At 34.7% G+C, this 23,656-nt stretch overlaps 2 protein-coding genes and 1 long non-coding RNA gene across 4 annotated transcripts in view; 2 read left to right on the plus strand and 1 right to left on the minus strand.

Moving 5' to 3' along the window:
* The first annotated feature begins 464 nt into the window (after nt 1-464).
* On the plus strand, nt 465-4,538 carry LOC130048292 (uncharacterized protein K02A2.6-like). Its single transcript, XM_056144887.1, has one exon. It carries the CDS (start codon nt 465-467, stop codon nt 4,536-4,538), a length of 4,074 nt encoding a protein of 1,357 aa, XP_056000862.1.
* A 7,135-nt stretch (nt 4,539-11,673) lies between these two features.
* Nucleotides 11,674-23,656, minus strand: part of LOC125664551 (uncharacterized) — a 34,198-nt gene continuing 22,215 nt past the window's right edge. The window contains exons 2-5 of one of the 2 annotated variants that reach the window (XM_056153136.1): nt 18,202-18,312; nt 16,853-17,019; nt 15,472-15,546; nt 11,674-13,277 (exon numbers count right to left, since the gene is read on the minus strand). In XM_056153136.1, coding sequence (XP_056009111.1) covers nt 11,899-13,277; nt 15,472-15,546; nt 16,853-17,019; nt 18,202-18,203 — 1,623 coding nt within the window. In that variant the 5' untranslated portion in view covers nt 18,204-18,312 and the 3' untranslated portion in view covers nt 11,674-11,898. Of the gene's footprint in view, nt 13,278-15,471; nt 15,547-16,852; nt 17,020-17,103; nt 17,337-18,201; nt 18,313-23,656 lie in introns of those variants that run through there. The other variant, XM_056153137.1, reaches the window with a different exon arrangement.
* Nucleotides 12,607-15,562, plus strand: LOC125664552 (uncharacterized). The gene is made up of 3 exons (XR_008799737.1): nt 12,607-12,817; nt 13,049-14,097; nt 15,466-15,562. It is a non-coding gene; the product is annotated as an uncharacterized LOC125664552 (long non-coding RNA).

A 23,656-nucleotide genomic window follows, 5' to 3' on the forward strand; every position in this document is an offset into this window, starting at 1 on the left:
TACTAGTGTTCCTCCCCAACTTTTAAAAGGGACCTGCTTGAGTTACCACAGCAATCCTCTTCCACTTATGACTTAGTATTAGCCGTATGGGATTATAAACACACCTTCTCCATAGACACATACAAATGTAAGGTGGAGTTAACACCCTTTTCATTTCAATTCCCGCTAGAGAGTGAAACCTGTGCTAATAAATGAGTAAAATGTCTATCAAAAAGTAACATTTCAACAATGTCATTTCTGTAACGTATATGCATTGTATATATCAAACTCTGAGATTATCCCTGTTTACCGCACACACTGATAACCACGTGTTTGCATGCTCTTTAATAACATGTACTCGGCATTCTGTAATAAACTGATGTAGAGACAAGACGCATTCTGTTATACTGTACTACTTTACATGGTGTCAGAAGTAAAAGTACTAAGTGAAACTTCTGTATGTGTATCTCTGGTTATTTGTCACCATGAGCAATCACGAAGATAATGCTGCTGCTGCTCCCTCTATTCCTGTCTTTGTGAATCCAAACATTCCAATACCTGGAAAACTGGATCTTAAAGGAAACCTGTGCACGAACTGGAAAAAGTTCAAGCGGATTTGGAGCGATTATGAAACAGCGTCTACTCTCAAGGAAAAAGACAAGGAGGTGAGAACTGCTACCTTTCTTACTTGCATCGGAGCTGACGCTCTGGATATTTTTGATGGTCTTCAGTTTGACTCTGAAGATGACAAAAAAGACATAGACAAAGTTCTAGAAAAATTTGAATCCTTCTGCATTGGACAGACCAATGAAACTTATGAAAGGTACACTTTCTACAAACGAGACCAAGAAATCAATGAAAACATTGACACTTATGTGGCAATTCTCAGATCTTTAGCGAAAACCTGCAAATTTGATGCTCTAGAAAACGATATGATCCGAGACAGAATTGTACTTGGAATCCGTGACAATGGAACACGCAAAAAGCTACTGCAAGAAGCAAAACTGGACCTAAGAAAATGCGTTGACATATGCAGAGCAAACGAAAAGTCAACATCGCAACTTAAAACCATGGAGGAAGTTCACGCTGTCAAATTCAAAACCATGCGAAAAACTAAACCGCTGAGAACAACACAAGCGCACAGAAAAGATTTCAAACAAGTCCCAGAAACAAAAGTTCAAAAGAAATGTTTATATTGCGGTAAAGAGCACCTCTTCCGTAAGGAATTGTGTCCAGCATGGGGAAAAACATGCAGGAAGTGCAATAAAATGAATCATTTTTCATCAAAATGTCTGCAGACAAAGCCGAAATCAAAACGGGAACATGTAAAACAAGTCAACCAGGAATCCAGTGACGAGGAATTCATCCTCATGATCGAAAATGTTAATGCCATTGAGAAAAAGATTTTTGCAGAAATCGAAATTGGAAATGATACAGTGAAATTCCAATTGGATTGCGGATCAACCGTAAACGTTCTACCCGAGAAAATTTACAAAGAAGTCTGTAATGACCCCTATCTCAGGATGTTACAAAAGGCAGACATGACTCTGGTAATGTTTAACAAGTCGGAATGCCAACCCCTTGGAAAACGGCGAATAAGCGTCCGCAACCCCAAAAACAATAAAAAATACAACATAGAAATTGTTGTGGTCGAAGGAAATCTTAATCCTATTCTCGGAGCAAAGGCTGTACAAGGAATGAAAATGATAACTGTCAACACAGAAAACATAGCAGCCATTGAGTCAGCCTCCCAAAGCAACTACTTCATTGAAAAATACAGTGACGTATTTAATGGCCTAGGTAAACTGGATGGAAAATTACACCTCGATGTTGACAAATCAGTTACGCCAGTAAAACTACCAACAAGAAAAGTCCCGATTGCAATGAAGGCACCGTTAAAATCTGAAATCGACAGACTGTCAGATTTAGGCGTTTTGGCTCCAGTAACAGAACCGACTGACTGGATATCGTCATTGGTGGCTGTACGGAAGCCCAGTGGGAAAATGCGTTTGTGTATATATCCCAAACCTCTGAACAAAGCGCTAAAGAGAAATCACTATGCAACACCAACTATAGATGATATTTTGCCAGAACTAAGCCAAGCCAGAATTTTTTCTGTAGTAGACTGCAAGGATGGCTTTTGGCATATTACTCTCGATGATGAGAGTAGTTTTCTCACAACATTCGGAACCCCTTGGGGTAGATATCGATGGCTCCGCATGCCATTCGGTATTAAACCAGCAAGCGAAGAATTCCAGCGGAGAATGGATGAAGCTCTATCTGGTATACATGGAATCAAAGCGATTCATGACGACATAGTCGTATACGGTTGTGGAAACTCGGATGACGAGGCCATACGTGATCACGACAAAAAATTATCTACCTTGCTAGAGAGATGCAGGGAGAAAGGGATCAAAATCAACAAAGACAAAATGAAACTAAAATTGCGATCCGTGTCATATTTAGGACACATTATCTCAAGCAATGGACTCAAAGTTGACCCCTTAAAAATCAAGGCAATCACTGAAATGCCAAGACCTAAATGCAAAGCAGACATACAACGTTTACTAGGAATGGTAAATTTTGTCCAGAAATTCGCGCCAAATCTCTCGGAGATAACAGCACCCCTCAGAGACCTACTAAAAGCAGAATCAGAATTTGTGTGGGACAATGCTGTACATGGCAAAACATTTGACGAATTGAAAAAACTACTATCTACGAGCCCTATACTTCGTTTCTTTGATCCTAACCTACCGACGACGGTACAGTGTGACGCATCTGAACGCGGACTAGGAGCCTGTCTCATACAAAATGAGCAACCCGTTGCATATGCATCCCGTGCATTAACGCCTACCGAAGTCAACTACGCACAGATTGAAAAGGAACTACTCGCTGTTCTCTTTGCCATGGAACGCTTTGAGCATTACACACTTGGACGGAAAGTAAAAGTGGAATCGGACCACAAACCGCTAGAAATCATCAGCAAGAAAAGTTTAGTTTCCGCTCCTAAACGTCTTCAACGAATGCTCTTGCGTCTTCAGAAGTTTGATTACGAGATCACATACAAACGAGGTCTTGAAATGTATCTTGCTGATACACTGAGTCGCGCCTATCTGCCAACTGTACAGATACAAAGAAATGATTCTGAAGACAGAGTACTCGCCATTACCGACCGTGCAAAATCTGAAAAAGATGCAGAGTCCGTTACAATGAGTGAATACGTCACCATCTCGTCCGAAACTCTAAAGAAAATCAAATCTGCAAACTCGCGTGATGAAACAATGCAAAAGCTGTACAAAACAATCAAAGATGGTTGGCCGGAGCGAGATGAACTGACACCCGATATACAGATCTTCTACACATTCAGAGACGAATTGACTTCACAGGATGGTTTAATTTTCAAAGGAGACCGCATTGTTATTCCATCTACATTGAAAGGTGAAATTCTTCAAAAGGTACACTCCAGCCACATTGGTATTCAAGGATGTTACCGTAGAACCAAAGAATCACTATATTGGCCAAACATGATGAAAGATATCGAATCTTTTATCAAGGAATGTCCAGTCTGCGCTACCATACAGGGTGAGCAAGGCAAAGAAACTCTCATTTCGCATGAAATTCCCGATAGACCATGGCAGAAAATTGGAACTGACCTCTTTCAATTTAATGACAAACAATATCTCATCACTGTTGATTACTATTCCGATTTTTTTGAAATTGATCGTCTACATGATAAAAAATCAAAGGAAGTCATCACCAAACTCAAGGCACAAATGGCCAGACACGGAATTCCTGAAATTTTGATTTCAGACAACGGCCCGCCTTACAATAGCAAGGAATTTGCTTATTTCTCAGAGAACTATGAGTTCAAGCATACTACGTCATCGCCATTGTACCCAAAATCTAATGGGAAAGTTGAAAATGCAGTTAAAATTGCAAAAAACCTAATGAAGAAATGCCAATTAGATAAAAGCGATCCTTTCCTCGCTCTATTAGATTGGAGAAATACTCCCTCTGAAAATATTGGAACTTCTGCAGTTCAACGACTAATGGCACGCCGTACAAGAACTCTGCTACCAATCAAAACCGAACTTTTGAAACCAGCCCTAACTCCAAATGTCAAAGAGCGATTGAGAGAACGGAAACATAGATCAGCATTTTACTACAATCGCACAGCGAAAGACCTACCAGAGATTAAAAGTGGGGAAACCGTGAGAATTCGACCTTTTGGACATGAAAAAAATTGGACGAAGGCAAAGGTCAACGAAAAAGTAAACATCTGCTCGTATCAAGTGATCACGGTGGATGGTCGCCTCTATCGACGAAACAGAAAACATTTGCGCTGCACAAATGAGCCATTTGTCGAAAATAACGAGGTAGTGACAGATAAGACCGTTAGCACAGCCGAAAACACACCACCATCAGCAGATAAGACTACAATTGAAAATCATAAACCACCGTCAGCAGATAAGACCAATTATGCTCTGACTTCGACCAGGAGATCTACCAGAGAAATTAAATTGCCGAAACGATACGAGGACTTCAAAATGTATAAGTGATTATATAAAGTGATGAGGCATAATAATCCTCAAATATATATATATAGTGTAAATATATATCCCGATATTTTAGAGACAAAAGATAGTTCTTATTTTTATCATAACTCTGAATTATTAATTTAATTCATAACACTTTGTTAATTTTGCAGTATTTTTTCACTCTCTTATAATGTAAAATAAGAATAATTAAAGAAGGGGGATGTAACGTATATGCATTGTATATATCAAACTCTGAGATTATCCCTGTTTACCGCACACACTGATAACCACGTGTTTGCATGCTCTTTAATAACATGTACTCGGCATTCTGTAATAAACTGATGTAGAGACAAGACGCATTCTGTTATACTGTACTACTTTACAATTTCCTCCACAATTTTTTTCTGCCATTTAAACACTAGTGCCCCGCTAATATTCTGGTGATGTAATGTGCTTTTCATCTTGTGTTTTGTTTGAGTGGGGTTCAAACCACGGCCTACATGATATTTTATGATTTCTCGTGCACCAAGAATGCTGTTGACGTCGTCATATCGCGCAAATTTCATTACAGGTACGTTTAAAAATGAAATCACATCTCTGTAAAGTTTATCATACTGTAAATCATAGGTGTAATTCATTCATTTATTTGTGAGATTGTATGTATCTATTGTAAGCTACAGTGCTCCAGGTTTAACTTATCGGAATTGGGACATTCCTCCTCAAAGGGGGGGGGGTGTAGTGATTTCGGGGTGGTGGTGGTGGATTTTTGGTATTTCAGGACTCCGAGCCTGCACGTGCAATTATCTCTCTCTTACCCGCAAACTCTAAGGAGAGCAGATGTGCTTTAGAGAGTGCAGCACTATAGTTCCCATATTCGTTAACCCTTTGTAAGTTGTTCTGTTTATTGGCTAATATGTGTGTTTCTAAGTGTTTCTGCGGTGCTTTTGTTATGAGAAATCACTTCAATAAGGTCAAACTATAATTATTAATCCTTTTCAGTATATTTATTTGACTTCATTATTTGGGAAACAACACAGTCACAATCGGTGGAGGGATAAAGATGACAAAACCGGGGAAGGATAGTGCTCACTGGAGCTTGATATTTATACCCCACGCAACGAAGTTGTGAAGGGTATAATGTTTTTGACCTGTCTGTCAGTCCATCAGTTCCCTTTTTTGTCAATGCAACTCCGTTGAAAACCGATCAACAGAATTTCGTGAAACTTTGTAGTCAATAAGGACACACTGTTTAGATGTGCATATTCCTCGGAAAAGAGCTAGATTCAAAAGGTGCCATAAGTGGCCGATATATCACATACCTAGATCAGTAGTCTTGGTAACTGTTATCAACTAGTTCAACGTAAATGTATATCAAATGTTTTCAAAATATTTTTTTTTCATAGAAATAACCAACCCAATATAGCCATGAAAACTTCGAAGTGTTGACAACGTTATGTAATGACGTTTTGTTCAATTGCGACGTTTAACGACAAAATCGTTATAATACACGCTATTTTGAAGACCGGTTACAAAGAAAACTTTAGCGTTATCAGAAAAATGAAAGATAGCTAGAGAAAGTTTGAAGTCTCTAGATGTATTTTGCAGTAATATTTATTTGTTTTAAGCATGGGCCATTTTTGGCACTTTTTGAGCCAGGCTCTTTGATTCAATCATTTTTCTGGGAGTTATGCCCCTGCTAAACTTAGAATTTCGAGCCATCTGTCCTCTTGTCAGCGCAACTCCTCCGAGACCGCTCAACAGAATTTTGTGAAACTTTGTGGTTCATAAGGACACACTGTGTAGATGTGCATATTTTCAGGAAATTCTGATTCAATCATTTTCCTGGGAGTTATGCCCCCTATTGAACTTAAAATTTTTAGTCCGTCTGTCCTGTTCTTGCAGTAATACATAACATTATCATTCATTATGTGAGACATTGTCAAGCAATGTTGGAGCGTGGGGTATGTGAGCTTGCTCACATCTGCTTTCTTTTTTCATAAGTCATAACGGTTTTTTTGGTTTTATTTTGTTGTAATTCCTCTATTTTTTTGCTTTCACAATAAATAAACATTTACATATTAACAATACATGATAATATAGTATATACATATTTCAAGCAAGTACAGACATATATGTGTATATTTAGGGGTGCATATGTACATGTATAATGTGTAAGGTATTTAATTTCGAAAAGATGGGGAGAGAGAAGGAGAGACAGGGAGAGAGAGATAAGGGGAGTAAGGGGAAGAATTTTGCCTGGTCTACTGATCAGTCTCAATCATTTCATATAAAGCAATTGTTATCTGTTAACTGTACATAATTAAAGCAAATCACATATATTCTGCCAGTATTTCTCATATTCAGTATATTTACAGCTTTTCAGCAACATAGATTTTTCTATATAAAATCTATCAATGATATGTTTTTTGACAGCACAAACATTTAGTTTTGGAGCCATTTTATACCTACTTGCAAATATGCAATACTTAACAATAAGTATTAGTAAATTTTGTACTTTGTATAAGTTTCTGTTATTGTATTTGCCAAATAGTATGGCTTGTCTATCACATATAATTGGTTAGGGTTATTAAATTTATCGAGAAACCAGTCTTCAATTGCACAACAGATCTCCTTTACTTCAAAACATTCTACAAACAAGTGATCAATTGTTTCTATGTTACTTTTGCAAAATGTACAAATGGGGGAGTCTATTAATTTAAGTTTAAAAAGATAACTATTGGTAGGAATTATTCTATGAAGTATTTGAAATTGTAACCATTGATACTTTGACTCTTTGGTTACCTTAAAGGGAAGTTCAAATATTTTATTCCATTCTATCTCATTAAACAGATCACCATTCTCAACCCATTTTGATACAGAAGTAATTGGTACCCGTTTTTTTATCAATTAAAACATTGTACATATCTTTGCAGCCCTTTTCATTTTTAAAAAATATAGAAATTGATTTAGGGATAAAAGGCATAATTTTTTTTCTAATTTCTTTTATATTTACATGTCTAGTTCTTTCTATGATTGCCTGTCTAAGACCTGCATATTCTACAATATTTGTTTTGATACCTGAATCACTGAGTGCCTTGAAACTTTTGAAGTTGCCATCAGAATCAAAAAGATCAAATCCATATATCATACCAGCTTTAAAATAACTCTTCAAGAAGATGGCACTATTGTTTATTTTGATGTTTGGGTTATACCATATATGCCCAAAGAGATCTAGCACTTTGTTAGGGGTTTCAATAATTTTGATCCAACTAGAAAACACTTCTTTCCAGAAATTATTATTTATTGTTTTACATATTGTGAGGACGTAGTCAGTACCTCTTCACCATATATTACTAATATTTGTTTTCAACTTTGCCTCAAGTAATTGTACCCATTTTGAATTTGAGTGAAGAATTCTTCTAATCCAACTTGAGTTTAAAGCTGTAATAAATTATGTATAATCTATCATTTTTAATCCTCCGTTTCTATATTCTTGAATGATAGTATTTTTTTTTATTTTATGAATTTTACTTCCTCATAGGTAGCTGAAGATTTCTATTTCAAATTTCTTGATATATTCTGGGTCAGGGTTTGGTATAGCAAGTACCAAATGATTCAACTTTGGTATAATCAAAGTTTTTATCACAACTAGTCTTCCAATAGGAGTTAATTTTCTTAACTTCCATTGATTTATGAGGTGCTTAATTTCAGATAATTTTGTGTTATAGTTCATTTCAACTACTTCATTAAGGTCTACAGAAAATTTAATCCCCAACAAATCAAAGGTTGTATTTTTCCAGTCAAGTTTCCATCTGGAATGATGGAAAACTTCATCTGAATTTTTTTTTACTGCCAATCCATACCATTTCAGTTTTAGAGAAATTTATTTTAAGACCAGAGACATTGGCGAAGTAATCTAGTTCTCTGAGGATACCGTCCATGGATTCAGGTGATCCATCTGAGAACAATGATGTATCATCAGCATACTGTGATAATTTGTGTTCCTCACCCTCAATTGTTATTCCTTTTATATCTTTATTATTTCTTATGATTATTCCAAGGACTTCTGCACAGAGTAAGAAAAGATAAGGTGATATGGGGTCACCTTGCCTACAGCCTCTTTTTGGGTGAAAATACTCTGAGGTTATTCCATTTTGTATGACACAAGATTTTATGTCATTATAGAAGGTTTTCACCCAGTTTTTTATTGATGTACCAAAATTGAAAAAGTCAAGGGTTTCATGTATAAAGTCCCAGGAGATTGAGTCAAAGGCTTTTTCAAAGTCTATCAACATTAACAAACCAGCATTTTGATTATATTATGTATATTGCATTAAATCATACACCAGCCTAATATTTTCCCCTATAAATCTTCCTTTTAAAAAACCTGATTAATCCCTATTGATTAATTTGTCTAAAAATATTTTTAATCTTCCAGCAATGCATCCTGAAGCTATTTTGTATAGAACATTTAGGAGGCTTATTGGACGCCAAATTTTCAAATACTGTTTAGGTTTTCCAGTTTTTGGTATGCATGTAATTATGCCAAGTTTATTAGGTTCTGTAAACTGCATAATATCTGCAGAATTAATAATGGCTCTTGTGATAAAGCAGCCTAAATCTTTCCAAAAGAACTTAAAAAACTCGCACGAGAAGCCATCTGGGCCTGGACTCTTATCATTTTTCATTTGTTTTAAAAAATTTAAAACTTCCAATTTTGTTACTGGACCTTTGAGACTTTCTGATTCTTTCTTAGTAAGTTTTGGGATATCATAATTCTTTAATATTTTGTGAATATTTTCTTTTTCTATAGTTTCTCTTTTTTATATAGATTTTCATAAAAAAGTTTGGATTCATTTAGTATATCAAATTGATCAGTGCAAATTGCACCATCTTCTTTTTCAATTTTTGGTATTAGCTTACTAATGTAATTTCTTGATTCTAAACTTACAAAGTACCTAGAAGGTTTTCCTCCTTCTTCTATCCATTTGACTTTTGACCTTATACATTGACCTTTAAGTTTTTTCATTCTTATATCTTCAATTTCTTTTTGTTTGATAGTAAGTTCCTCAACTGATTGTTGTATCATATTTTTTCCAGATTGCAAATTTCTCTTTCTAACTGTAATTCTTTTTCACAAATTTTCTTTTTCTTAAATGTTGAATATGAAATAGATTTTCCTTTAATTTCCATAAGTAAAATATCAAGACATGTCTGGTCACTAACCGTAAACTGTATTAAATCATCAATTGAAGGAATGCTTTCTACATTATAAACTAAACAGGTATATTGTATTTTGACTTCCTCAATTTTTTCCTTAATCAACTTAACATACTCTTTGTCAGTTAATAAAGTATTATTGAACTTCCAAAAACTTCTGTCCTTTTTAAATTCATTTGTTTTATAGCATAGGATCACTGGTGAATGATCTGATCGATAACTATTTTCATATTTTATGCAAGGATTCATAGTTAACATTGATTCTGAAATCAGAAAAAAATCAAGTCTAGATTGCTTAATAGGGTTCTTCTTTCTCTATGTATACCTTTTTAACATTGGATTATTTTCACGAAAGACATCTTTCAGACAAAAAGTGTCCATTAAGTTTAAGACTAATTGTCTTGAATTTGGGTTGTTTAAGTGATTATAGTTCATGGAGTCTAGCTCCTTATTTAGTATAAGATTAAAATAACCTCCTATAACAATATGTTGAGAAGAGTACATCTCTTCAATCTTATTTTGGATGTTCATATAAAAGTCTGGAGTGTCAGAGTTTGGACCATATATATTGATCAGTAAGAAACGTATTCCTTCTACTGTGGCATCCAAAATGATATAATTCCCACTATCATCTTTGTATTGATTGTGAATTTCTATCTCACAGTTATTATTAAAAAATATAGCAACTCCTCTTGAATTTGGTCTAAAGGAGCTAAAGAAGGCCTTATATCCCCATTGTGTCTTTATCATATTTTCATCTGTCAATAAAATGTGTGTCTTGAATAAAATATACATTGTAGTTTTTATTTTTTAAATATTTTAGAACATCTCTTCGTTTGTTCGTGTCTCCTAGACCTTGACAGTTTACTGTGAGAATTTTTAATTCATTTGCATATGTTTGGTTAACCATTGTCGTAGGCAATTGATCGAGACAGACCAGTACGCCTAAGTAATTCAATCTTTAGTAAAACGTGAAGTGCGCTGAAGTGTGTGTATTTGAAAAACCTTCCTAAACATAAAAAATAAACACGCTTCAAATAGCGGCTTGAATGAGAGGTATAGAAGAAAAAAGAAAGAGAGCAAAGAGACAGAATACATACAAAAAACATGATAAAACCGTTTCTAATGATATATAGTCATAAAGACCAACACAAGAGCTAATTATTTGTTTACCTTATTCTATTTTTTGGCCGATTCGCTACAGGAAACACAATACGATAGATAAAAGCTCAAGGAATAAACCTATCACAACAGCTCTACTTTTTCCGGAATTCATTTAGAAGCATTCTGAAATAGACCTAAGCAACAGAGAGGAAAAAAGCAGATATATATTGTTTGTAAATCTATGATGATATGTTAATTCATTTTTGAAAACTATGAAGACATGTTGCAAATTAAGAGACATAATGGTTTTGAATATGCATAAGTATGAAGTATTTGAAACGGGGTTCTGGGGATGACTTCCCACTCTCTCTGTAATTTCTGTTTCCCTTGTTCATAATAAGCCTTTTGACTTTACAAAATGCTGACCTGATCGCATAATTACATGAAATATTTTCTGTTCCGCGTTTTAGCAACTCCATTATCATTTGTCTTTAAATATTCCAATTAAGGATGGAAAACGCAGACAAATACAGGATTATCAGTACCAGCTTTTAATTGCGTAAACGAGTTTAAACCAGATACTATGGGTGAAAGTCAGCATGAGTATGCACAATTGTATATTTTCACTGGAGCCAGTCCGAACATTGTTTCGGCTTTTTCGGTCAAGTAACGAACTTCTCGACTTCACAGAGAAGGCCGAACGATGTTCCGATTGCACCGGAGCTTGATGTCACGACCTTTATTGATACAACCCAACACGGTTGCATGTGACTGTGTATATGAGGAAAAGTCAGTTTTTACATGCGCAAATACACAATTACTGGAATCAGCATTGTTTCATTCAAAATAATGTTTAATAGTAGACATGGTTACATAATGCATCCGTTACACAGCAGATAGATGTATGTAAATATTTATCTGGTTTGATAATGCTTTATGAATAATATCATTATATAAATCCATTCACAATAAATTTATATTATTGCAGTTTGAATTAGTGATGAAGATGAAGTCTAACAAATATCGCATGTAAGTATTCCGAAGTTACCGGTCGTAGTTACATATTTGATAATTTCTCTAAAACAAATACAACTTCCTTTTTGGCTACTTTTGACATCCCTTTCTTCCCAACATTTTTGATATGGAAACGAAGCAGGGTCTCCGCCAGAAACTGATGACGAAATTCTAATCGCTTATCGTCCACCTCGCTTTCTACTAGGTATTTCGCCAGATTTTCATTCATTTCAATAACTTTGCGCTTTTTCAAAATCCCAGAATTCTTAACGTTCAGTTTATCACGTGAACGACCCACTTCACTTCGATTCATTTCATCCACTGAATTTCCGTCAGTACCCCTGACATTCAAATTATCACTAGAACGACTCCTAGCATCGTCCTCCACTTCATTCCAGTTCTTTTTAGCATTATCATCGACAGGATTTCCGCCAGCACCCTCTCCATTTTTATCACAAACATCAGTCCCTACATTAACATTATTGGTTTTATTGTAACCGCTGTCCATTGTTTCCCCGTCTAACGTACTATTCTCCGGCTCTTCCGACTTCTCTGAAAGTTCATCTGTCGTGGATGTCGGTATATTGGCCTCTTCTGATATCTTCGAATTAGTTTGGTTTTCAGTGTTTTTCTTCGCATCAGAAGTATAGTGACGTTTTCTGTCTTCCTTTTCTTTTCCAGACTCACGGCTCTTCGGATCTTCACATTCCTTCCTTAAAATGTCCCACTTCTCTTTACTCACGTCTTTCAGATTCACAGGACAATTACATACAGCATAAATGAGAGTTACGTATACATCAACTTGGTCTTTGAGAAGTTGGAGAAATCTGTCTTGTAGAACTGACGTTGGATCTTTAAAGAAGGCATTAATATTTTCCTGTAGGTATGGATCTCTCAGAATCAAACTGATCAAAAGCGGGAAGCCAACTTCATTACACACAGTCGGTATTTGAAAATATTTGGTAGGTTTCATTTCATCTCTAAAATTTTCTTTTTTTGTTTGTGAATCATAGTTTTTATCAAGAGTCATGGCATTTGTAATATTATCACAGGGATTATTTTGTTCATATTTGAAGAACGAATCAAAACATAACACTGCTTTGTATTGTTGGGGGTCTCTTTTGCATTTATCAATTAATGTCTTCATATATTTTGAAGTGCCATCTTTATTTTCATCGTCTTTAATTTTCCAGATTCCGAAACAATCATCCCAGAAAACTAGCCCACCGTCACTTGAGAATCTCGGAGCTTCGTTTTGTTTTCCTCTCAGATGCACGACATTATAATCCGGAAACTCATTCCTCACCAAATGGGTTGCTACTGTGGATTTCCCACATCCGGTTGCACCATAAAGAATTACATATCCTTCTGTCTTTACTTTTTTAACTGCTTTACTGTATGTTTTAGGTTCTATGAATTTCTCTGAAAAACAAAACCAACAAGATTTTTACTTTTATATCAATGTATTTAGCTCTAAAACTTCATAGTTATTTCGGATTTCAAACATTTCGGTTGAGCATCACTGAAGAGACATTATTTGTCGAAATACGCATCTGGTGCATCAAAATTGGTACCGTATAAGTTTTACATAATAGCGGTGTATAACAGGCAGTGTAATAATCGATTTCTTTCATCAAACACCAGTATCAAATATCATCTCCCCATTCATCTAAACTGGAATTTAATTGGAAAGACGACAATTATAACTCGCATATAATTATTTCAGAGGGAAGAAGGAGTATTGATGAATACTTTCAAGGTGTTGTAATCCACTTTGAAAAGAAAAATACATAATACATGTATATGTGAATCAAATGTATTCATCAAAGGACGTTGAAAAAGAATATTGAGCGTGAGGAATTCGATTCACCACCAATCGCATCGAAATATAATTCTAAGCACGTCCAAATTACAAGTATGAAATTATTTTTTCCGAATATTCCTTTGATGGAATGGATTAAAAATATGAATTTGGTTTTTTTTCAAATTTCATTTTAATATGGAGTAATGATCAACTGATAGGTGGAAAGTGATGTTAACAAACAGTTATCAATTTAGAAATTCCTTTAAATAATACAGAAGTAAAAGGTGAAGATAAAACTCAGTGATCAATCTCATAATTCCTATAAAGAATACAAATTTACAAATAGGTCAAATGCAATCCCTGGACATACTAGAGGTGGGATCAGTTACCTAGGAAAAGTAAGGATTACCTGTCACAGCGAGCCCTTAATTTGATCAGGTACACGCCTTGTAATGATCTATATACTGCAATACCTTCATTTACTGCTTAGTGAAAGGTGAAGATAACGAACAGTGACCAATCTCATAACTCCTATAAGGGATACAAAAAAGCAGTTGGGCCAACACGGAACCCTGAACATACAAGAGGTGGAATTATAACGACCATAGAATTGGCGAAATGCTAACTTTTAACGAGACTGTTGAAAAAAGGATATGTTACAGGATTATAAGGATCTAGTTTGCCGATATAACACACCAAGGGGTCAAATGTTGTCTTTCATAACTGATTTTGACAACGAATAACTCGTTTACCTGATCAAGATATAGGACTCACGGTAGATGTGATCGGTCGACAAGTCGATCGGTCGATGCTTATTCCTTTTCGGCTCCTGGTGCCACCTCTGATATATCCAGGGGCCCATGTTTTACCAACTCATTATTTACTATTGCTTATAGGAGTTATGAGATTGATTGCTGTTCCTTATCTTCGCCTTCCATATAATACTCATGGCAGGTGTGACACTTTTTCATTCTTATAGACTGCTTGATAAATGCAAGGTGAAGATAACGAACAGTGATCAATCTCAAAACTCCTATTAGCAATACAAAATAGATAGTTGGGCAAACACGGATCCCTGGACACACCAGAAGTGGGATCAATTGCCTAGGAGGAGTTGATAAACCTTCTATTTTCTAAATATTGCTACTGTCATATCCTATTAAATCATTAAAGTTTAGTTAGCTAACGGAAATTTCATGTCTGAACACTTTGCCGACATATTCCTTTGCTTGCACACATTCCTACACATTCCTTTGCTTACGCAGAATGTACAATAGATAATAGACTAGATTCTAGTTCGTATGTGCATGGGAAAAATTGTTACCTTAGAAAAGTTATATTTGATTGATCTATTTTAGCTTAAGCGAGTTATGCGCACGCAGCTCTAACATTTCAATTATGTCAAAGATATATACAAATCTAAAAACAAATTACTTATAGCTCAAATTAAGGCACAACCGCAGAATATGAATAGCAAATCCTCTTTTTCGTATAGGGTTCAAAATGTTGTGGCGTAATTGAATCAGATACTAGTAATAGTCCGTCCCCTGCATTGAACATTTCCAACAAACTGAATGGTATTACATATCTGCTCTCGGAAAAAGAAAAATCTTGCAGCGAAAAATGATTCGGTTGATGCAATAAATGTGCGATATTTTTTAGTTTTGTTTTACTGTTGGTTGTTGTTTTTTCTTTGTCATCATAGAAAGGTAGTTTGAATGATATTATTTGTGTTATAAAATTTATCATTGCTTTTCACATCTTTCCCAAGATTATCTTCTAAGACATTCTCTCGATGAATTACAGTGTTACCCTCCATGTCTGCATTGGTTTCGGCTGTGGTGGTATTCCCGACGTCCATGAGAAACCCAGTACCTTCTTCTGTTTCTGAATAACAATAAATATAGATGATGCGTTAATAGTTCTCTCCATGATTCATTCAAGACAGCATAGATTATATGGTATCCCCTCTCTCTACAAAGACTTCGATAGTGAAAAATTATTACACAGAAATTTTTCTACTGTGTATTGGATTTTGTACCGATAATAGAACACATTTGACCAAGATAATCATTCAAACTCTCTAAAAATATGAGGTTATTATTTAAATGTTATGGGGAAATCAATTCATAAACACTTCCTATAAAGATGAATTTCATAATCATAAAACGTTGACAATGAATTTGAAATATTCATAAAGTTATAAAAAATATATTTGATAAATGTGAAAAAAATCATGTATCAAAATTATTTAAGTAAAATTTGTCAACCGGCAAATTCTTCTTATATACCATATTATTTATCAATTTGAGAAAGGGGTACTAACAATTTTAATTAACATACACGTATTGCAATAAAATTTCTCGGAGATTTAATTGAATAAGTTGGAAAACGCCGCTTGGTAGTATATATATATATATATGTATGTATGTATGTATGTATATATATATATATATATATATATATATATATATATATATATATATATATATATATAAATATGCTATAATGATTTACCACTGTGATTTGGTCTTAAAAGTTGTAGATGAAAAAGTGAAGATAACGAACAGTGAACATGATCAATCTCACAATTCTTATAAAAATACAAAATTGAGAATAGGGCAAACATGGAATCCCACACAAACCAGAGGATGAATCTGGTGCCTAGGAGGAGTAATCATCCCCTGTCGACCGGTCACACCACCTAGGAGGAATAGGCATGATAACAGCATTATGGAGTAGATATATATAATAGTTCATATATGTAGTGGAACAAAGTACATTTATGTATCATGATCACGACAGATATGACCGGTCAACAGGGGATGATTACTCCTCCTAGGTACCTGATCACATCTCCGATATGTCTAGAGATCCTCAGTACCTCTTGCTTTTCGTAAGAAGCGACGAAATGGGGCGATCCTTTGAATTATATCGCAAAAACCAAGATCCCGCGGAAAAGCAAGTACGACACGATAAATATACCTTCTTGCTCAAAGACTGTAAACGCCTAAACTTTGCAGGCCTTCACCGGCAAAAGTGACCTCTCTATATGATTGAAAAATTCTCGAGCAGGTACAACCAACCAACCGTATTTACCTTATTCTTTATTTTGTATTCTTCACAGGAGTTATGAAATAGATCAATGTTTGTTATCTTCACTTGCAATGAATGTGGTATAGAGAATTCTTGCCTTCAGTGTATCTGTTAATGGGTTTACTCTTCATCGAAGTTCTACGTGCTCTAAACAAAAGAACAAGGAACGTGATAACAAATACAGGTAGGATGACTCCAAGAGCTATCAATAAGGTAGACAGCCAGGGCTTTACGTTCTGCTCCTCTTCAGCAGGTGGTTTGGACCTGTAAGATGTAATATATATAATTATCAAAATGACGATTTCTACTGAATTATCTACGAGAATATTCTAAATCACTACACCCTACCATGATATAGATGACGTGGTAGTGTTCGCTTCAGTAGTTGTAGACTGTGTAGTAGTTCTAAAAGAAAGCTAAATACTTCACTCACTTACAAATACTTTCTCTAATTTCACATCCTGCAAAACATTAATTGCATTAATTGCATAGTGTCTTCTTGGTTTTTGTTTCTTCGATATTTTGTCACATATGTTGGAAATCACGTTCTTCAAATGAAATGAAACAACTTAGTTTATGAAGATCATACATGTAGATACAAAATTCATTATATCAATGTATAGTAAATAATACCTGATAATTGTTCTTATGCAACTGGGATCTATGAAAAGCAAAAAAGTTTATAAATAAATAGTTTTTTGTTTAGATGTATACATTATGTAACTTGAACAATATGGTTAATAGTGAAACAAGAGACATGTCAGATCGCTTAGTTTCTTGCTTTACATGAAAAAAAAAATGCCCAGCTCTCTAATTTATAATTAAATAATAAATAAGAATATGAACTTTATGAATTTTAAAAATCTAAGTACAGTGTAAAATAATAAAACAAAAGTCCAACTATCACACTTACTCTTTGTAAACATCTGTCCCCACGTATCTACCTTACTCTTAATTTTGTATTCTTTATAGAAGTTATGAAAAGTGAAGATAATGAACAGTGATCAATCTCATAACTCCTGTAAGCAATACAAAATAGAGAGTTGGGCATACACCGGCATACACGGACCCCTGGATCTAAGAGAGGTGATATCAGGTGCCTAGGAGGAGTCAACATCCTATGCCTTTCAACTGATTCAATACACAAGACCTTATTCTGCGTATGATTAGTTTTTGAGTCGAGGCAGGCTACTGACAAACATGTTGATGGTGCGGGGATTTCAACAGAACGGTCTAACGATTGATATGAAACACGTCAGACAGCAGTTGACCAAATGATAGGCTGTATTGGCAAACTAGATCATTATAAAGACCATGGAATTTGCGAAATGCTGATTTTAAACGAGACTGTTAGAACCCTTACACCATCAAATTGTTTGTCAAATCAGGTAAACGGAGTTATCTGTAGTTAAAATCAATGTGCCAATGTGTGACACGAAAACGTACATTTATACATAACATTGGAGTAGTACGCCTTCTCCGGACATCCAGCTAAGGCTCCTGGACACAGCATCGCGTTAATCACTGAGACCTTGGTATTGAATTCCGGGCAGTAATCTGGAATGAAAAAGCGAAAACAGTCCCTATTAAGGATTGATAACTTTGAAGAGTGCCAAAAAGAAAGATAAAAACTACACGTAAGCATGTGTGCATGTTTTATTCAAATGTTTCCTTTATTTCCATCAACGGAAACAGTTTGTTAAGAATTGATGTCTTAAACTACGGAAAAGGAGCATGTGTAAGCTAATAACATACACTGTATTTCAAAAATAAATCGAGGGGAAAAAGACCACGGATCTTAAAGTATTCTGGTGTGAAGCGTTGAAATCCATACACCCCTGTATTCTAAAACATAAAAAATCCCCAGGTGTTAATAGACAGATATCAAAATATCTAATCATGTATTCGTTTGGGTACTGTTAACAATTGCAGCCCAATCATATGGAAATGGATATCATTATTAATGGAAATGTATCAAAATCAAAAATTCTCTCTCTCTCTCTCTCTCTCTCTCTCTCTCTCTCTCTCTCTCTCCACACACACACACACACACACATACGTGTAACGCGTGTCAAATGAACACGTTAACTTCCCACCTGCAACTGAACACTTCTACAGTTATTGATATTTTTGTACGAAAATTTACTATTTGGTACTAAAAACAACATAGAAGACATTGCTGAGGTCGAAATTTGTGAAATATAGTTTTATTCACTCCTTGAATTTTTGCTTATCAATTGAACACTTTCCTTTACACACTGTCAATTGAACACTTTCCTTTACACACAGGCAATTGAACACTTTCCTTTACACACGGTCAATTGAACACTTTCCTTTACACACAGGCAATTGAACACTTTCCTTTACACACGGTCAATTGAACACTTTCCTTTACACACAGGCAATTGAACACTTTCCTTTACACACAGGCAATTGAACACTTTCCTTTACACACGGTCAATTGAACACTTTCCTGTACACACAGGTAATTGAACACTCTGGCACACACGGGCAAATGAACACTCTGACACACATGTGCAATTGAACACTCTGAAACACGCGGCCAGTTAAACACTCTGATACACACGGGCAATCAAACACTCTGAAACATCCAAACAATCATTCTCACCACGCTAAATAAATAAGGCCAATCCCTAAAGCTTACAAAAAAGCGTGAAACGATTACATAAATCGAAATTGGGATAGGATAGACAGGGAATCCACACATTTCGTTGAAATTATCGCTACAAGAAAATCCAAAAAAGGGGGGCGGGGGTAGTATTGATTGGATGATTGATTGATTATATATTTTACGTCCCGTAGAGAATATTTTATTCATATTGAGACGTAACCAGCTTTAAGCGGAGTTCAACGAATTTAGACCTATCCAATGTATCCATAGGGTTCAGGGTCGTAGCAGTGAGGGTTCTTTGAAATATCGTGCCAACACCTACTACATGTACGACAAGGGATTTACGTTTATAAGGTCACATTCAAAAGATCCGTGATTCTCACTTCTAAATGACTACCAATTTTAACGTCTTAGGTTTGACGCATGAACGGTGTTTGAACTCACGACCTCCCGGCTACGAAGCGAACTCTCTACCATTGAGCTACCGCGACCGGTCGGGGGGAGGGGTAGTAGTGTCCATAATGATAACTTTAAATGTAATAATAACTTATAATAATTATCATTATTATATATATATACTTCTATGATTATAGACTCCCTCGTTTGCCAATGCATGCTGTACGGGCTAGACTCTGTAGTAATTCGACCAAAAAGTATGATAAATAAAATCAAAATTCTGTAATACAGTGCCTAAAAGATCTAAAACAAGTATTCATCGTTATATACATTTTTTGTATTACTTTAAGTTTTTTGTTGACTTTTGACATAAATAAAAATTAGATATCTTTGTAAAGAAATGTTACGCGATATCTTAATTCCACTCTAAAAGGGAGCATTTTCATGAACATTCTGTGTGTATGTGGCCTTACAGAAAAGTTTAATCAAACGTTACAAAAACCATAATTTTTTTGAAAATCCGGTTTATAACACCAGTTTATATAACATAACTTCAGAATCAGGATTTGCTCCCGATTCCTTCATATACTGTTACAAAAATATCTACATGTTTATGATATGTACATGCACATTATGTAAATTTTGACTATCATCTCTCACCTTGAAATATGAGGACAAAATTGTAATAGAGAACCCCCAAAAATCACGATTTTGCTTCATCTTAGATATTTTTGTTTAGAGAGCCTTAGGCATTCATTACGCACTTCCCTTGGGTAATCCCTGGTTTCGCTCCCGCCACATGCCGTCAACTAAATATCCACTAAACGTATTGGGCCCCCCCCCTCATTAAACACGTCTGAAACACACCGACGATTGAACCTGGTACATTGCGCATAAATTGAACTATTATAACGAAAGGTAAAATTCAAGTTACATATTTGTAAGTTTTATTGATGAACTTAGTTCAGTCTCGAAAGGCACGTAAAGATTTAAAACATTCCCTAAACATTGGCAATTCGCGCCTTCGAATGAGAAATAATCTCCCTCATAAAAGTGATTTGGACCCCCACTGCTTTCCCTGCCGATCTGAGGACAGGGATGGCCAAATTCAAGGGAATATATTACCTTCTGGTTTTGTTAAAAAACTGGACATGTCCTCTCATGACTTTTGTAATAGAAATTCACCAGGTTGATTTTCAAAATCTTATTAATGTTTTACATAAGCTCAAATAATTGAAGTCCAATAATATACGCTCATCAAATCAATTATCGCTCTCATCAATTCAATTGATGCGCACATCCATGTGGTGGAAATATTGCTCGCAAAAATTAATTTAGAGCTCTGTATGAATGACTTGATTATCTCTTTTAATTCAATGGAAGGTCTTTTTAATTAAATATACAAGGCTATTTCATAAGTAATTAATGCGTGCATCATTTTTTTTTTAAAAAAAAGGAGCAACAATTCAATTAAAGAAATCATTCATTCAATTGTGGATATGTTGAATTGAGGATTATATCTCAATTGGATAATTACTCTCTCTAAAATAATTATTGCACTCATCAATTTAATTAATGATATCATTAATTCAATAGAAGAGAGCAATAATTCAATTATTGCGCATATTAAGTGATGTTAGCATTAATGAATTATTGCTCTCTTCAAATGAATTGTACCATGCATTAATTCTATTGTTGGTATCATTAAATTATAATTCATTTGAGGAGAGCAACAATTAAATTATTGCGTGCATCAATTCAGCAGAATAAATAATGATATCAATAATTCAATTCATGCTCGCAATATACATAATGCAGAATTGAAGATACCATTAATTATTTGAAGAGATCTTTGATTGCAATATTGCGTGCATGAAATGAATTGATAATATCTTCAAATAATTAAAGATATCTTCAAATATTTGAGTTTGTTATTTTGGCGCTCCATAGATCCAAAACTATTCCTAGTGGATTCCATTGCTTTCTGACTCAAGACATCATACCAGCTCTTGCCAAAAATGAATCTCACCATACAAGTGATAAACACACACTTAAATATGTTGCAGAAAAATAAAGATCAGGTGGGTCGCATTTACTATAACCATCTCTCTTTTAATTTCTTCAAAGGATTCATATACTGAAAGAGATTTTTCTCCTTGAAAAGGTGATATTTAAAAAATTGTCACTTTTTGAGGAATTTTATAATCCCCAAATAGTATGTACCGGGGTAATTTCTGAACTGTTTGGTGAAAATGTTGACAATTAAGAATCAGTCACTGGTTATCCATGTGAAATTTAGCTATCTCATATGAATACACTCTTGATTATTTTACTACAATGTACCATATTAACCAATTACGGAAATAATTCCTTATTTGTCTTAAATTTTAATTTGATATAAAGAGCAAACTGAAACGATAAACCAAAGTTCACATTGAACACCAGTGAGGCATTCATATACAAATATCAAATTCATATATTACAGAATTCATTAAGATATTTGAATTATTCTAATATTTTAATGTTTCATGGTAGCAATGAAAACAGCAGGTCTTTTATTTTCAGTCATATATTGTATTATATTACAGGGTATATTATATGTACAATTAGTAAATATATAAACATCATATATGTAATTGCATGTGTGAGAAAAATGTATACATACATGAGTAATTCAACCACAGACATATCAATAAATTACATTTAATACATTGAATGAATTGACTGAAGTCCTTTGATTAAATAATCAACAAAGATGAATCCATATGATAATACATGTATCTGTAAAAGAAAGAAAAAAAGAGTTCCATTTCTAATACAAATGATATATGTACAAATATCAAAATCAACAAGAGGCCCATGGCCACATCGCTCACCTGAGTCACCTTGGCCCTGCTGATTTGATTTTTAAATGCTATTTTATCAATCTTTATTCTCTTGAATAATGTGAACCAAACCTAGCTCTAAAGAACACAACATTACTAAAATGAAATCATATAATACAAAGATATGACTAGCATGATATTGTTGTTCTGAATAAGACCAAGATAAAAAGTCATAGGTCTTGGTATGATATGAAAGACCTTGCCATAAGCAATATATATATACAAAACATGAAAACCCTATCTAAAATAGTCCTGGATATACTTAATAGGTTATACTTTCTTAAAAGTAGGTCAAACTCAGAGTTCAGGGTCACAAGGTCAAAGAACATAATATGATTGATTGTTTTAGCTGTTTTCCACCACACTCAACAATTTTTCAGTTATCTGGTGGTGCCTAGTTTTTATTGGTGCAAGAGAGAACCCAGATACAATGTACCTGGGAAGAGACCACCGACCTTCCGAAAGTAAACTGGGCAACTTTCTCACTTACCGATGCTAGCAGGATTCGAACCCGCGCCAACCAGAGGTGAGACGCCCCTCAACAAGATGAAAGATTTAATCATAAGAAATTCATAATATATAATATATTTGAAAGATCTACCTTAAACACAATGTAGTTCAGGACATACTGAATAGGTCAGATTTGTTTTGCCATAAAAATTGTATATACAAGATATGAAAGTCCTAGCTTAAATAGCTCAAGAGATATCTTTAAAGATTTTTCCTTAAATATATCAGCATATAAAACTTTGATCCCCTATTGTTACCACACCATACCTCCCGGGGAATTGATTTTAACAAACTTGAATATGCACTATGTCAGGAAGGTTTAATGTAAATTTGTGTGCTTCATACTAAATTTGAAAAGAATTCCGTTATTCGAATCGTACATTGATCGCTGTTCGTTACCTTCACCTTTCAGTTATAGAATTTACTTAAAAATGTTCAATTGTTAACGTCGATAGACTACAACGGATGCAGACCAATA

Source organism: Ostrea edulis, chromosome 1 (assembly GCF_947568905.1).
Source record: "Ostrea edulis chromosome 1, xbOstEdul1.1, whole genome shotgun sequence".
Taxonomy (NCBI): Eukaryota; Metazoa; Mollusca; class Bivalvia; order Ostreida; family Ostreidae; genus Ostrea; species Ostrea edulis.